The sequence below is a fragment of the Amyelois transitella genome, chromosome 15, assembly GCF_032362555.1.
Source record: "Amyelois transitella isolate CPQ chromosome 15, ilAmyTran1.1, whole genome shotgun sequence".
NCBI lineage: Eukaryota > Metazoa > Arthropoda > Insecta > Lepidoptera > Pyralidae > Amyelois > Amyelois transitella.
Genome location: NC_083518.1, coordinates 10430011 through 10444722, shown reverse-complemented (window position 1 = coordinate 10444722; position 14712 = coordinate 10430011). Strand labels below are relative to the sequence as shown.

General features: G+C 37.7%; 4 protein-coding genes and 1 non-coding gene across 5 annotated transcripts in view; 1 reads left to right on the top strand and 4 right to left on the bottom strand.

Moving 5' to 3' along the window:
• LOC106137930 (uncharacterized) overlaps positions 1–2525 on the bottom strand; it is an 87303-nt gene extending 84778 nt beyond the window's left edge. The window contains exons 1-3 of the mRNA XM_060948377.1: positions 2029–2525; positions 1267–1408; positions 608–629 (exon numbers count right to left, since the gene is read on the bottom strand). Coding sequence (XP_060804360.1) covers positions 608–629; positions 1267–1408; positions 2029–2490 — 626 coding nt within the window. The 5' untranslated portion in view covers positions 2491–2525. The remainder of the gene's footprint in view (positions 1–607; positions 630–1266; positions 1409–2028) is intronic.
• Positions 672–744, bottom strand: Trnaf-gaa (transfer RNA phenylalanine (anticodon GAA)). Its single transcript has one exon. It is a non-coding gene; the product is annotated as a tRNA-Phe (tRNA).
• A 454-nt stretch (positions 2526–2979) lies between the features above and the next one.
• Positions 2980–3956, bottom strand: LOC106137942 (ribosome-recycling factor, mitochondrial). The gene has a single exon (XM_013338897.2). It carries the CDS (start codon positions 3869–3871, stop codon positions 3101–3103), a length of 771 nt encoding a protein of 256 aa, XP_013194351.1. The 5' UTR covers positions 3872–3956; the 3' UTR covers positions 2980–3100.
• A 141-nt stretch (positions 3957–4097) lies between these two features.
• LOC106137941 (poly(A) RNA polymerase, mitochondrial-like) lies at positions 4098–9272 on the top strand. The gene is made up of 7 exons (XM_060948207.1): positions 4098–4257; positions 4352–4527; positions 4667–4990; positions 5997–6125; positions 6503–6714; positions 7607–7839; positions 7980–9272. Exons 1-7 carry the CDS (start codon positions 4146–4148, stop codon positions 8648–8650), a joined length of 1857 nt encoding a protein of 618 aa, XP_060804190.1. The 5' UTR covers positions 4098–4145; the 3' UTR covers positions 8651–9272.
• A 643-nt stretch (positions 9273–9915) lies between these two features.
• Positions 9916–14712, bottom strand: part of LOC106139459 (tRNA (32-2'-O)-methyltransferase regulator THADA) — a 32280-nt gene continuing 27483 nt past the window's right edge. Inside the window, exons 21-25 of the mRNA XM_060948376.1 lie at positions 14092–14306; positions 12905–13156; positions 11306–12057; positions 10631–10887; positions 9916–10208 (exon numbers count right to left, since the gene is read on the bottom strand). Of these exons, the coding sequence (XP_060804359.1) occupies positions 9933–10208; positions 10631–10887; positions 11306–12057; positions 12905–13156; positions 14092–14306 (1752 nt within the window). The 3' untranslated portion in view covers positions 9916–9932. The remainder of the gene's footprint in view (positions 10209–10630; positions 10888–11305; positions 12058–12904; positions 13157–14091; positions 14307–14712) is intronic.

The following is a 14712-nucleotide window of genomic DNA, read 5'->3' as shown; positions in this document are numbered from 1 at the left end:
TTATACATAAATACATACATAAAATCACGCCTCTTTCCCGGAGGGGTAGGCAGAGACTATATATTTCCATTTGCCACGATCTCTGCATACTTCCTTCGCTTCAACCACATTCATAACTCTCTTCATGCAAGCTTTCGGGTACTCTTGACCTGACCCTTTACGAGGACGTCCTTAATTATTAACTGGTAGGTAAAGATGAGGCGTGAAAATATATCCACTCCTCCTTTTTATATGCTAAGAGCAAACACACGCATGTACACTTTTTAAGCTGGTATTTATTTGCAGGCGGCAGATGAGTTTTTACGATTTTTCCGAATCAGTGTTAATTTTATTGTTTTTCTGATTTAATTTTAATCAATCATTAAATAAATACAATGATATTCCAAAAATTTTTTGAACACTCCTTAATCATTTACATTTTTAGGTTAAATGTAAAAACAATAGTAAGTGCCCGCGACTTCCTCCCTCAAATCACTGAAATTAAAGTAAGGTTTCCACGTAATGGATAACACCAAAATTAATTGTGGATTGAATATAATAATTTTTATTTTAATCCGTTCAGAAGTTTCAGTAACCTAATAATGTATATATATAATAAAAAACATACCTTATTAATTCTGTCTCCTTTCCTGAAAAATAAATGAATAAATCAAAAAATGAACCAAAAAGATTGCCGAAACCCGGGATCGAACCAGGGACCTTTAGATCTTCAGTCTAACGCTCTCCCAACTGAGCTATTTCGGCTTGTGATTGTATGCTCAAAAATAACCAACACATTCTCATATGTTTCTTTACAAAAATTAGTTACATTCTAAAAGAATTTTTTATAATAATTTGATCAAGAATTTGTGAAATTAAGTATTCCTAAAAACAAATAAATAAGGTTTGGCAATAATGTGTAATTTCTTTGTGTGACTTTATACCAGTAACGCCATCTATGTCAAATGTGGGCAACAAGTAGGTAGGAAGAGGTTGTATGCTAAAAAGCAAATTCAAATTATAAGTTACCATTTATTTATTTAAAACTTTATTGCACAAAAAAAGTGTAAAAAAGGCTACTTATGCTTGCCTTGTACTAATATTACAAGTACATTTACAGCTAATTAAAATAAACTACCAGACGGAAATATTATAATTCCACACTTTTTGTATGCCAAATTTCAGCAAATTCCATTGATCTTAGTTAGTATGATACAAAAAAGTAGTCTGCCATACATGTTTTCATTGAGAATACCAATGAAGGTTTTCAAGAATTTCATTACATACCTATTTCTGGGGCTGACTCCGCCTGCACTGCCTTATCCGAAGCCACATTCCCCACATCATCCAGCACAACACCACAGCTTTTATAGAGTCGGCTACGGAGCCTCATAAGCTTATCCCTCTCATGGTAAGCTTGAATTTCATTCTGAAATAATGAGGATGCTTTATGTCAATTGGTAGGATGGTGATAGAAGTGATTTATTAGTTCAAAAATAAATTTCTCTTTAGATAGTAAAATCTGATTTGGATATAACTTTAGAAGTTTTGAGGAGGTTTTTCCCAGCTGAAGATACAAATGCAAGCTACTTAATAAAAAATCTTTTGTCTTTTCAATACCATTGGCTCTGTCTACTATATCGCACCTCCGGTGCGACACTGTCACTTATGCAAAAATTGCAAAAATGATTTACATATGTAATAACTCTCCTAATGCTTCCCTTAACTTGTTGCGATAACGTTACTTTTGTAGTACATAGTTATCGCAGTATAAGCTATTCATCTTGTAAAAATCTTTAAATATGACAATGTTATGGGATGTTTAAGTTATAAATGCTTCTCTTTTAAATTGTGTTTTTGCATAAGTGACAGTGTCGCACCGGGGGTGCGATATAAGGAATAAAGATGTGCTTGTATATGTATGTTAAGAAAATAGTTTGTTTGTAAACTCTGAAACCAGTATTGGATGAATTAATAATACTCTATATTGTTTTAAATGTGGTTTTTTTAAGCGATGGGCTAGAAATTTGAGCTATAAGTGTGACTCACTTTAAGATCCCTAAGTCTTGTATGGGACCTACTGGACGAGCACTCCCTTGAATGATCATCCGACCACTTGTTTGAACTGCGATAGATAACCGAAGGAGTAGACCCACGGCCTCTCACGTAAGGAGAGTTCACTACCGGCTTTGGCTTTTGAGGAATACGCGGCCTCAACACTTGTTGCGGCGACTTAGATGGATCTAAAGACTTAATAGTCCTTCTAGGCTTCACTACAACGGTCTTCTGCGCTGGTTTCTCAGGCACATAATCATCCAACACCACTGGAAGTTCACTGAAAACACCAGAACTAAAATTTGAAGAGGACGCTTTGGCGCCAGCCCTATTGGACGACGGAATTTGGTGGCGCGTAACGCTAGGACTAGACAAAACGGTGGACCGCGAACGATTGTGTAAACGAGACATTACTCTATCATAATTTGCACTACGTGTTTTATTCATATTATCCATAGTTTTTCTTGAGCAAATTATGTAGTACAAAATTTGTAATGTTTTCAAACAACCAAACAATACAACAGCTGTTACGAAATCAGTCACTGTCAAAATTTAGTGCCAAAAAACTTTTTTATTGGTGCAGCGCGTAGCACTAACATCTGCCGTAGAATACTTTTGCAAACGCAGCACGGAAATACAAACGGGTATTCCACCAAGCCGTTGAACCTGAAAAATCTTTATTTTAATTATAAACATAACCTAATTTCTGTTTATAGTTAAAATTTTAAAATACAAATTAAAAACTAAATAATTCTGGTAGGTACATTTTATATAGGGGTGAGGAGTAAAAAGAAATAATAACAAAAAATAACATTTCCATTAAGGATATTTTATCCTTGCATGAAGATAGAGGATAGGTACCTTGAGGAGTAACAAGCTTTATTCCTGGAAATTAAACACAGAAACAGAATTAAAAAAGGGTAGTAATAATCCAACATTTCTGCAAAACTATTTATTTTATAACAATGAATAAACCTTACATCTATAATTTACAAACAGCAATGACTCATTTATAATTAAATGCAATTTATAAATATTTACTTCTTATTCATTATTGTTACTATAGTTACTTATCTTTACCAATTAATTCATTGTGTTTCTGTTCATATATAGATTTGGCCGAAGTCTGGAAATCTTCACACATGGCTGCGAGTTGTTTGGTGACATTAAAAACCAAATCCTCAGATACCCCAGTTTGTTTTTTCAATTTTTTCAAGTATTCATTTTGTATGTCCTTTAGAGAATCCCTACATTTTATGTACAGTGCTTTAGCATTCTTCGCTAATGTCTCTCTATGTTCCTTTGTAACCTTTGGCACCGGCACATACACCGTTGTGCCATCTTGCTGAGGATTTAAATTAAGTCCAGAAGATTGTATCGACTTCAACGCATCTGGTATTGCTTGTGGAAATGATGCAAAATTTATGACTATAGTTTTAGGATTCTTACGTACTATTTGAGCTAGTTCCTGCAACTCGTAATCTTTGCCCTCAAATTTCACAGGGAGAGATTCAATGGAGCCCGTAGTGGACCGTAAAGACAGATTCTTGGCAAAGTCTTCCTTCATCTTATCAATCACACTGATAGATCTCTCTTTGAGTTTATCTACAGGTATCAACTCTGACATCATTTGAGGATTGATTTCCACCTTACCACCCTTACCTTTCTTATCTTTTCCTTTATCTTTACTTTTAGCATAATTCCGTGAAGGTGTAAAGTTAAATTTATTCACCAGAGGAACTGTATTGATTCGCAAAAAATTAAGCGGTACTGTTCTTGTTGAATTAATAAATGAAGGAATAACCACCCTTCCTATAATTCTTGTACTTAAGTTCATTATTTTGAGTCTAATAAATACTTTTAACTCAAAATAAGATGAAAAAAATAACCTATAAATATTTTGAATTGAAAATTACGTTTTGTTGCATTTCTGCTTAGCATTTTTGACACATTGAATTTCGATTCTTGCTTTGTGTACCAGAAACAAAACGAAAAATTAGCTCTAGGGTAGGGACTTTGCTACAAATAAGACGAAAGAAGAAAAAAACAAGATCCGTCTTTCAAAAGTTCGAACTATCAAATGTCATTGTCATTTAGGTTATTTTGTAAAAATGTCTTTACTGTTCAAAAATTTACTAAAAAGAGGAAAAATAAACTATTTTAGAACATTTTTACGTCCTTCAATAACACATTGTAAATGTTTATCGGTGCGAAAATTTTCAGGTAAACTTTAATTGTTGATATGTATTGTTTATCCGCGATAATCTAACGTGAAGGTGGATTCGAGGTTATGACTGTAACTTTAAAAAAATTACAGATTCTCGTAAGAAATTCGTTTCCTTCGATGAGATCCAGGCTCAGAGGAGAGATGAGGCACGAAGAAGTCTCGTGGTCCAGGTCAACTCGGAGTCCTCCTTTAGTGAATTATATGGTTATTGTTCCCAATATGCCTCCATAAATGGAATTCACCACTATAAAAATTTTGCGGAAGAGGTATCACAAAAGCTTTTTCATTTTATTTTTTCTTTCGATCTCTAATGGTTGCTTTGTTACATCAATGCATTACTTAATACATAAAGTTTAAACTGATCAAAGTAAAAAATGAAGTAAATAAAAAAAATCTCTTTTTCAGCACTTTATGCTCATAGAATTCAGTTCAGAAGACTGTATGAAAGATGTATTACGCAGCTGTTGCTCCCACCAGAAAGAGCATGAAGTCATGGCTTTACCTTCTCCGTTCCTGTGGTTCAGAGCAAGGTCAGGGAAGAAGATGAAATTAACAGTCCCTTCTGACAAGTCCTTAGTTGTAAAAAATGGGAATGAGGTGATCAACGAAGATAAATTGAGAGCAGAACTTATGACATGTTCTTCAGTGTCTGAACAAATTCAGTTGCTGTATGACAGAACAGTATTGAACGATATTGGAGTTAGATTGAGATATATGGTGGCCAGACAGGTAAATATACAATATTGGTTTAATATATAAATACGTTAGAAAAGTAATAATTACATAATCTTTCCCATGGATGTCGTAAAAGGCGACTAAGGGATAGGCTTAAAAATTTGGGTTTCTTCTTTTAGGCGATGGGCCAGCAACCTGTCACTATTTTAATGTCAATTCTATCATTAAGCCAAATAGCTGAACATGGCCATTCAGTCTTTTCAAGACTGTTGGCTCTGTCTACCCTACAAGGGATATAGACGTGACCATATGTATGTATGTATAATTACAGAAAAACCTTTAAAGGGCCCTGTAGTGTAGTGGTTGAATCAGTTAGGTGCCTAGTGAGAATTGTGTGATGCACAAAAAGGCACAGGTTCAAATCCCACCTTGGTAATGTATGTATGACTATTCTAACTGATGCTCTTACAGTGAGGGAAAATCTCTTGGGGAAATTTACACATTCAGGCAGCTCAATGTGTGCGAAGGTGGCGGAGGTCAGATGGGAGTAACTGTTGGTGCTAGGTATAGCTTATAATAGAATTGAGATTCAGTTGATCAAATTAAAGTTTTGATCATGAAATTATTTATTTAACTTCATTGCACAATATAAAAGTATAGCACAATTGGCGGACTTAATGCTAGAAGCATTATCTACCAGTCAACCATTGGGTATGACAGAGAACTTCATACTTTGATTGTATATGTATATAACTATAGTATATATTTAAGTGCCTAGTGGTTCCCGGCACCAATACAAAAAAGAATAAGACCACTCCATCTCTTTCCCATGGATGTCGTAAAAGGCGACTAAGGGATAGGCTTACAAACTTGGGATTCTTTTTTAGGCGATGGGCTAACAACCTGTCACTATTTGAATTTCAATTCTATCATTAAGCCAAATAGCTGAACATGGCCATTCAGTCTTTTCAAGACTGTTGGCTCTGTCTACCCCGCAAGGGATATAGACGTGACCTTATGTATGTATGTGAATATTTAACAATTCTTCAAATTATTTCAGCTGGAAGTAGTTTTCAACAGTCTGTACAGCAACATCGTGGTGCTTCCGTTTGGTTCATCTGTAAACGGGTTCGGGAGGATTGGCTGTGACCTGGACTTGGTGCTCACCAATGAATTGACGGAAGAAATGGTAAGAAATTATTATTTTATATTTTCCTTCTGTTAGAGACCTGTATATCTAGGAAAAATAGCCTACGGCCTCAAATTCAACTGTTAAAATTTTCAGGAAAAACTAAAAAAGCATGCAAATGTGCTAGCTCGGTCGGTCACTGGAAGTGTTCAATTCAACAGTTTACGTTATAGACCTCGAAATCTTATTTGAGCCCAGTGATACCCGGCATCAAAATAAAAAAAGGATAATAGATAGAGTGATTCAAGAGGAAGGTTTATATGTAACAGTCTTGAAAAGACTTATAGGCCAATTTCTGCTGTTTGCCTTAATGACAATCAAGATTGAAATAGTGACAGGCTGCAACCCCGTTTATATATATAGACCGTTCCCCCCAGCTGGACCCGGGCAAGCGGCTGGTGTACCAGGAGAAGAAGTGCTCCAGCGGCGTGCGGCCGTGGCAGCGGCACCTGGAGCTGGTGGCGGAGCTGCTGGAGCTGCGCGTGGCGGGCGCGGCGCGCGTGCAGCGCATCCTGCACGCGCGCGTGCCCATCGTCAAGTGCGCGCACGAGCTGGCCGGCCTGGACTGCGACCTGTGCTACGGGAACTTGTGAGGCCCGACATACATACATACATACACACACATGCATACACCAGCTATTTGATGTTATATGCAGGTTCCTACTTCTTCAAAATAATATCAATCAGATCAATAGAATAAAAGAAAAATTCACTGTCTCGGAATACAGATTGTTGGAGAGGCTTTACTTAGGTTTCTTGTTTGCACGTTTAATATAATTTCTGGCAAAAGGTCAGGTCAAGATCACCCAAAACCGACGAGCTTGCAAAGAGATTTATAAATGTGGATGAAGCGAAAGAGGTATGCAGGGATCACGGCAAGTGGAAAGATGTAGTCTCTGCCCAGCCCTTCGGGACAGGGGTGCGGTTCATGTATGTATGTAATGTCATGTGTTAGTGGTAGTCTGAGTATAGGGTGTCACTTCAAGTGGTGTTGAGTCCTTGTTCTGGTGTAGTCAATCTTTATATGGTATTGTATCATCGTGGAAGATATCTCGACGCCTTTTTAGTCGACAAGATGTCGCTGGAATCATCAGTTGCCCCGCTAGTTGGTTGGTTAGACAACTACCTTTTTTCCTCCTGGCTTTAGTCCCGGTTGCATCCTCACCTCTCTGGAGAACAGCCCGGGGTATGCCTTTCACCATGGATCTTGGATTATATGAGTCAGGTTATTACCCAGCTGAACGTGGCCTTCGAGTCTTCTCTTAATTTAATCAAGATAACTTCATCTTATCGTGTGGTTCCCGACACCAATGGGACAAGAATCCATTTTCCCATGGATGTTGTAAAAGGCGACTAAGGGATAGGCTTATAAACTTGGGACTCCTATAGAATGGGCTAGCACCCTGTCACTATTGGCATCTCATTTCAATCATTAAGCCTATCAGCGTTACCGAGACCTGTAGTCTATAAGGGCTGCGCAGGAGCGGCGTGCACATGTCGTGCCTGCTGCGCGCGCTGGGCGCGCTGGACGCGCGCGCGCGCCCGCTGGCGCTGGCCGTGCGGCGCTGGGCGGCCGCCGCGCGCCTCACCGCGCCCACGCCCGGCCGCTGCGTCACCAACTTCCCGCTCACGCTCATGGTGCTGTTCTTCCTGCAGCAGCGCCCCGGCGGCGGCGCCGTGCTGCCGCCGGTCAGCGCTTTGATCTCCAGGGCCGGTCAGTGTATTATGTGGTTCAACGTTGTGAAATAATAGTGTTTATAACGCTCTGTAACTACTCTTCACCAAGCTTTCTAATCAGATATTTTATAACTATGTACTAAAGAATATGCAATAAAGAAATAAACAAATTTTCAGGAAAAGAAGACATAAGAATAGCCGAGGACAACGTGAACTGCACATTCCTTAGAGACATGAACAAGCTGCCCCCGGAGTGCTACGGACAAAGCCAAGCGGACCTCGGAACGCTACTCTTGCAATTCTTCGAGTTCTACGCTCAGTTCGACTTCTCGGAGAAGGCTATATCTGTAATCGAAGGGAAACCTATAAGAAAACCAAACTCATTACCTTTGTACATAGTGAACCCTTTAGAGACAGCGTTAAATGTAAGCAGAAATGTGAGTTACGAGGAGTGTGAACGGTTGAAGACTGAAGTCAGGAACGCCGCGTGGCAGCTGGAAGCTGGATTAGAAGGGGAAAAGTCTGACGATTGGGGATTGATCGGCTTGTTAGAAAACAAGGCTTCTAGGGGCCTCAAAAGGTTACTACGAGTGGGTAATTCCCACAGACTTGTATCGGTCAAAGATTTGTTCAATGATAATGGAGAAAGCGATCAAGAGGAAGGATTCAAGAGTAAATTGCAAAGACTGACCAAGAAAACTGACAGCGATGTGGAGAACGGTGTGAATGAGATGAAAGCTAGTTTAGAAAAGGACAGCAGTAAGATTAATAAAAATAAAAAGGTGAATTTCAAGAACAGTCAAGTTGCGAGTGAAGTGTTTAGAATACGAAGGAACAAGATGATATGAGAATATACAAAAACTGTATAAATGTATATAAATATAGAGAAGTTGTCTGTCAAATAGCTCTTTATATGACTGTCTCATATGTATGGGTAAGACAAGAATAGGCTCTACAACGCTGAGATAGAATTGGACCAAAATTATTTGGCATCTGTTCCATGTCATAGATTCTTATTTGTTCTTTTGGCAAACTTATTTGTTCATGGCTAAATCGTTAAATCTAAGATGGTTTTTAAAGTAGCCTCGAAAAATACCACTCGCTTTGTTTTAAAAATTACAACGGAACACCAAAATCAACAAGATTATTTTCCATGTTTTGATATGAGCAAAAAATATAAGTTTATCATTATGTTACGCTCATTAAAACTGACCAAATCAAAAATAGCTTACTATTTTGATTCCTAAATCAAGATAATGATAAAATTCTTTATTTTATGTAATAAATTATTTTGTAAGTATCACTTTTATGCGTTTTGTTGACCATTGAAGATCAATCGGGAACATGCTGTGATGAGAGATCATTATTTGTAATCCAAATGTATACGTGTGAGAAATTTGTGTGATGTCGAATAATTTCGTAAGTTTGTTAAACCGAAACCTGAAAATGCTGTAAATAAAAATATAGTTATGTGACCATCACCTGATTTTCATTATTTACTAACGACCCGCCCCGGCTTCGCACTGCTAGCTTCTCACTACTGAAGAAGACACATAAATTTAGTATGTGTTTTGTTATTATTTGTCTTTTGGTCAACTCCATAACTTTATATAGGTAGGTCAGGTACCAACCCACTAATCTAGGAAATACGAATGTTATTTAAATTATCAATTATATCTAGCTTTTTAGTGTTTTTGAAGTCTATTTTTTTCTATTTTATCCTTTTTAATGTTAGTACTTTTACCTGATAAATGCTTAACATCAGATCTCTGAGTCTATAATAGCTCTTTATAAATTAGCTTAATACGCAGCTGACTGCATTGTTTTTTATTTGTCGCTTATATAGATAAATAATAATTAATAATGGTCATCCCTTCTCCTTGTGAGAAGATGCCTTTCCCATTTCACATTAACTGAACTGCAGAGCTAATTCTGTTGATTTTTGAAGTGTTTCCTGGAATAGCTTCCATATTTATTCCCAGATCTTAATCAGATTTCACTCTTCTCTTTAGAATGCAAATCGAATTAAAATACGGTCGAATTGAGAACTTCCTCATTTTTGGAGTCGGTTAAAAGAAACAAAGGTTTTTAGTAAATTTAATTATGTTTTTAATAGTTTCTCAATCATTATTATAAAGTCAACTTCTTAATAAATAATTCAATTTTAGGATTCAAGGCAGCGGATTTTGATACTCCATCACCTGCGGCTAACTTTTTGAACATTACAACATTATTGTTGCACAATTTGTCGATTGTATGTTTGTATGTCGGGTTGTCACATATATCCAATACGTAATTCAAAGTGTTTTTCTTATGAATGTGTCTTATTCTCTCCGCACAGTCATCGGTCCACACTGTTTCTTCTAGAATAATGTTGTGGCGCTCGTTTTGGTCGAAAACGCGACACTGAAAAAAAATTGGGAATCAAGGGATATAGGCGTGATTATATGTATGTACTAGCTGTGCCCGCGGCTTCGTCCGCGTGGAATAGTTATTTCGGGCATCATTGAAGCCCTCAAGGATGAATAATTTTCCCCGTTTTTTTTTCACATTTTCCATTATTTCTTAGCTCCTAATAGTTGCAGCGTAATGCCTAAAGCCTTCCTCCATAAATGGTCTTTTCAACACAAAAAGAATTTTTCAATTCGAACCTACTAGTAGTTCCTGAGATAAGCGTGTTCAAACAAACAAATAAATTCTTCAGCTTTATAATATTAGTATAGATGTGTCGGAAAGGATTTACATACAACATATATATTGTGGCGATCCCACGTAAAGGGGGGCAAAACGTCTTTACCTTTGTCATCACAAACCGGAGTCATCCTTACCTCATCATTAATTTCATCGGTCATACACACTTCCGATTTAAAATCCAACAACGCTAATACAACCATCAACGCCACGCGGTCAACCGACCCTTCACACTTCGCGAGAGATGTTCTCAGCAACATCGCGACTCGGGTCGGTACAGTGGCCGGTAGATCAAGGTATACGGATAGTGCGGAGCTGATTCGCTGCCGAATATATGTGTCGTCGTCTTCTAGGAGAGCGACCGTGGTGGACCATAGTGTGGCTTTGTATTCGACTGGAAAAAATAGCTTAATTATAAATTGTTGGGATTTTTAGAAATAAAAGTAGCATTAATGTTTTTTGATCAAGCAGAATTTTGCAAAATTTTCCACATTATTTAGTTATAATCAGTTTCTATAAAGAAACGGATATAAAAGTTGAGAACTTGCAATGACAGGTCGCAGGGTTAGCAAAACAAGTGGCAAATTTTAATTTTCTGAGAATAAATTCTTTAAACCTATTTAATCAAAAACATTAAAAATTTTAATAAATGCCTTTTCCCTTAATCGCGTTTGGGCAAATGAGAAAGATATGGATGAACTTTTCAAAATTAAATTATATTCACTTCAATGATTTACATAATTAAATATTAAATCTTCACAACTTCTGAATAAAATATTAATTTTTTGTTTCTACATTCCGACATTACTTACATTCATTTTCTTCACTCCAACCATCCGCCATTTTGACCAACACATCAAAGTTTCCCGCCAAAAAATTGACAACAACCTTTCTCACTTCTTCTCCATTATCCGGGGTGCAGCACGCGAAAAACACCCTTACCACATCCAAAATTAACTCCATACTCATCTTATTTTCCCTTAATTTCTCACTAACAAACGTGGACAAACACTCCAAGTAAATATGTGTCAAATTCTCATGTTCATTTTCGACCAAATCAAATAACTTCCTCACTGTAATTTCATCGGATAAATCTTCAATACCTGTCTTTATTCTCAATATACACTTCTGCGTGTGCCTTTCTAGACTTAATATTTTCAAAGACTTCTGTACACACTCCAAGTATTTACTGTTCTCGAATATTCCACACAAGGTCGGTATATATTTCGGTTCTACCCTCAATTTTGACAAAACATCTTCATCTTTTAATGTTTGCAAATGTTCTTGAAATTTGCACTCGACATGCAAATTGTCGTGTAATATTAATAAATAGTTTAACACGGCTAAAGTGACATCGTAATTTTGATGAATCGAGTTGTTACATATGATTGTTGTTATGTCTCTTTGTTTGTACTTGGTCGATATGATAATAAGCGAGTACATTGCATTTGAAAGGCATATCTCTCTGCCAAATGTTATAGGGAATGATTTTGTATTGAAGAGCAGAGATTCTAGAGCATTTGTCGTTGTGCTTATTATTTCCGGTGTTATTAGGGTAGGCAATCTGTAAACAATGGATAAATTAACACAACGTGACCCCACATGCCGTGTGGTTTCCAGCACTTTAAAATTGAACCACTTCATATCTTATCCATGGATGTTGTAAAAGGCGACTAAAGGATAGGCTTGTAACTTGGGATTCCACTTGTAGGCGATGGGTTGGTATTAAATGTCTTACTTTTCATGTGGGGTCATACATACATATAATCACGTTTATATATCTTGCGGGGTAGATAGAGCTAACAGTCATGAAAAGACTAATAGGCCAAGTTAGCTGTTTGGCTCCACGATAGAATTGAGATTCAAATAGTGACAGGTTGCTAGCCCATCGTTTAAACGAAGAATCCCAAGTTTGTAAGCCTATCTATTAGTCACACGGCACTGCCGTCTTCAAATTATTCCATAACAATTTATGGGACCCAATAAAGACGCCTAAACTACTGTTTTATTACAAACATATTTATTTATTTATTTGAAACTTTAATGCACAAAAAAATGTACAAAAGGCGGACTTAATGCCTTTTGGCATTCTCTACCAGTCAACCAGCTGACCAAACAGAAAAACTTTGAGTTGGTTGTGCGATAAAGTGCAGATTCATACTGAAAAATACATACATATTATCTAACATCTTATCATAACCGTAATCATTCGTCCACGATTTTGATTTAAGAGATCTATATTTGTAAATTGACGTCCGATAAAAAATGCTGAAGTGTAGTTTGTTTCGCCGCTTCTTCTACACATGCACTTTGGAAGCGGTAGTAGTTATAATTAGATTTAAGTTATGTGACGTCAATAAGTGATACCTTGTATAAAATTTTGAAAATAAATCTATTCTATTCTAACTTACCTCCACATAACCAAATTGAAGACTTTCAAAAACTCATCAGCCAATACATAATTCGGAAGATTGCCATTCGCTTGAGTCAGCACCCACGTCGCGGCAAACAGTTTCTCTGACAGAGCCTCCTCGTTTTGCATCGTTACATTGTCGGGGTTAGCTTCTAATAGCCTAGTGAGTTGTAATAGGACCCCGTGGGTGTAGTTGTGGGTAGTGGGTTCTTGGATCGATGTTAGGAGGGCTTCTATGTGGTTGTAATATCTGAAATTATTATAAAGTTAATATTAATTAAAAATATTAGGATCTGTGGTTCCGTGGCCGTGTGGTTCCCGGGACCAATACAAAAAAAGAATAGGACCACTCCAACAGCAGAGCCACTTTAGTAGCTAGAGCCACATAGTCGGGGCACACAGGACTCCTGAGTTGCCTAATAGAAGAATCTGACAAGGCGTCTTCAGACCTAAATCCTCTGAAAAAGATATTCTTAAGGTGAAAAAACTCACATAACCGTATACACCAAGAGCACCATCGTTTCAGTAGCACACAGGATTCCGAATTGCCTAATAGAAAAATCTGACATGCATCAGTCCTAAATCCTTTGAAAAAGATATCCTTAAGGTGATAAAACTCACATAACCGGAGACACCAAGAGCACCATTGCTCTAGCAGCACACAGGATTCCGAATTGCCTAATAGAAGAATCTGACATGGCGTCTTCATTCCTAAATCCTTTAAAAAATATATTCTTAAGATGAAAAAACTCACACAACCGGAGACACCAAGAGCACCACCGCTTCATCAGCTAGAGCCTGATAGAAGAATTGTCTAATAGAAGAATCTGATATAGCCGACAAAGAGTAACCCGACGTAACATCTCCAATCCAAAATCCTCTAAAAAAGAAATTCCAACTCACACAACTGGAGTGACCAGCGGCACCGCCGCCCGAATTGTCTAACAGAAGAATCTGATATAGCCGACAAAGAGTAACCCGGCATGACATCTCCAATCCAAAATCCTCTAAAAAAAAAGAAATTCCAAAAAATCAACAACTCACACAACTGGAGTGACCAGGGGCACCGCCGCCCGAATTGTCTAACAGAAGAATCTGATATAGCCGACAAAGAGTAACCCGACATGACATCTCCAATCCAAAATCCTCTGAAAAAAACGAAATTCCAAAAAATCAACAACTCACACGACCGGCGTGACCAGGGGCACCGCCGCCCTGGCCGCCAGAGCCCGGGCGCGGCCCACGGGGCTCCGCGCCGCGGCCGCCGCGCGCCGCAGCAGCGCCGACAGCCGCAGCGCCGACTCGGAGCCCTCCAGCGAAGACGGGCACAGGCGGGACAGCAGCACCAGCACGGGGAACAGCGTCGGCCGCACCGTGGACTCGGATGGTGACAGTTTTTCCTGGGAGATTAATATTTAAAAATTACATCAAATGTAAATTGACATGTTAAATCCATAAGCGTTCCATCCACAATCCATTTGAGTGCAATAAAAATATACATTTCTTTTGTGTCATCATATTGTAATAACGCAAGATAAAAATATTGCATTATTTTGACAAAATCCGTCTCCGAAAATTAGGTTTTTTTATGCAGCTCATTCCACACATTAGATACTCAAGAAGCGTTTTGTTCTAGAATAGAATAGAATAGATTTATTTTCAAAATTGGATACAAAGTACCACTTATTGACGTCACATAACTTAAATCTAATTATAACTACTACCGCTTCCAAAGCGCATGTGTAAAAGAAGCGGCGAAACAAACTACATTGCAGCATTTTATTGGACGTCATTACATACATACAT

What these genes read in the sequence shown, in the direction of transcription:
- LOC106137942 (XM_013338897.2), bottom strand. Translation starts at nt 3,871, where the DNA reads ATGAACTTAAGTACAAGAATTATAGGAAGGGTGGTTATTCCTTCATTT.
- LOC106137941 (XM_060948207.1), top strand. Translation starts at nt 4,146, where the DNA reads ATGTCTTTACTGTTCAAAAATTTACTAAAAAGAGGAAAAATAAACTAT. An exon ending in ATCGGTGCGAAAATTTTCAG is followed by an intron (nt 4,258 to 4,351) that starts GTAAACTTTAAT and finishes AAAAAATTACAG; the next exon opens with ATTCTCGTAAGAAATTCGTT. An exon ending in GATATATGGTGGCCAGACAG is followed by an intron (nt 4,991 to 5,996) that starts GTAAATATACAA and finishes AAATTATTTCAG; the next exon opens with CTGGAAGTAGTTTTCAACAG.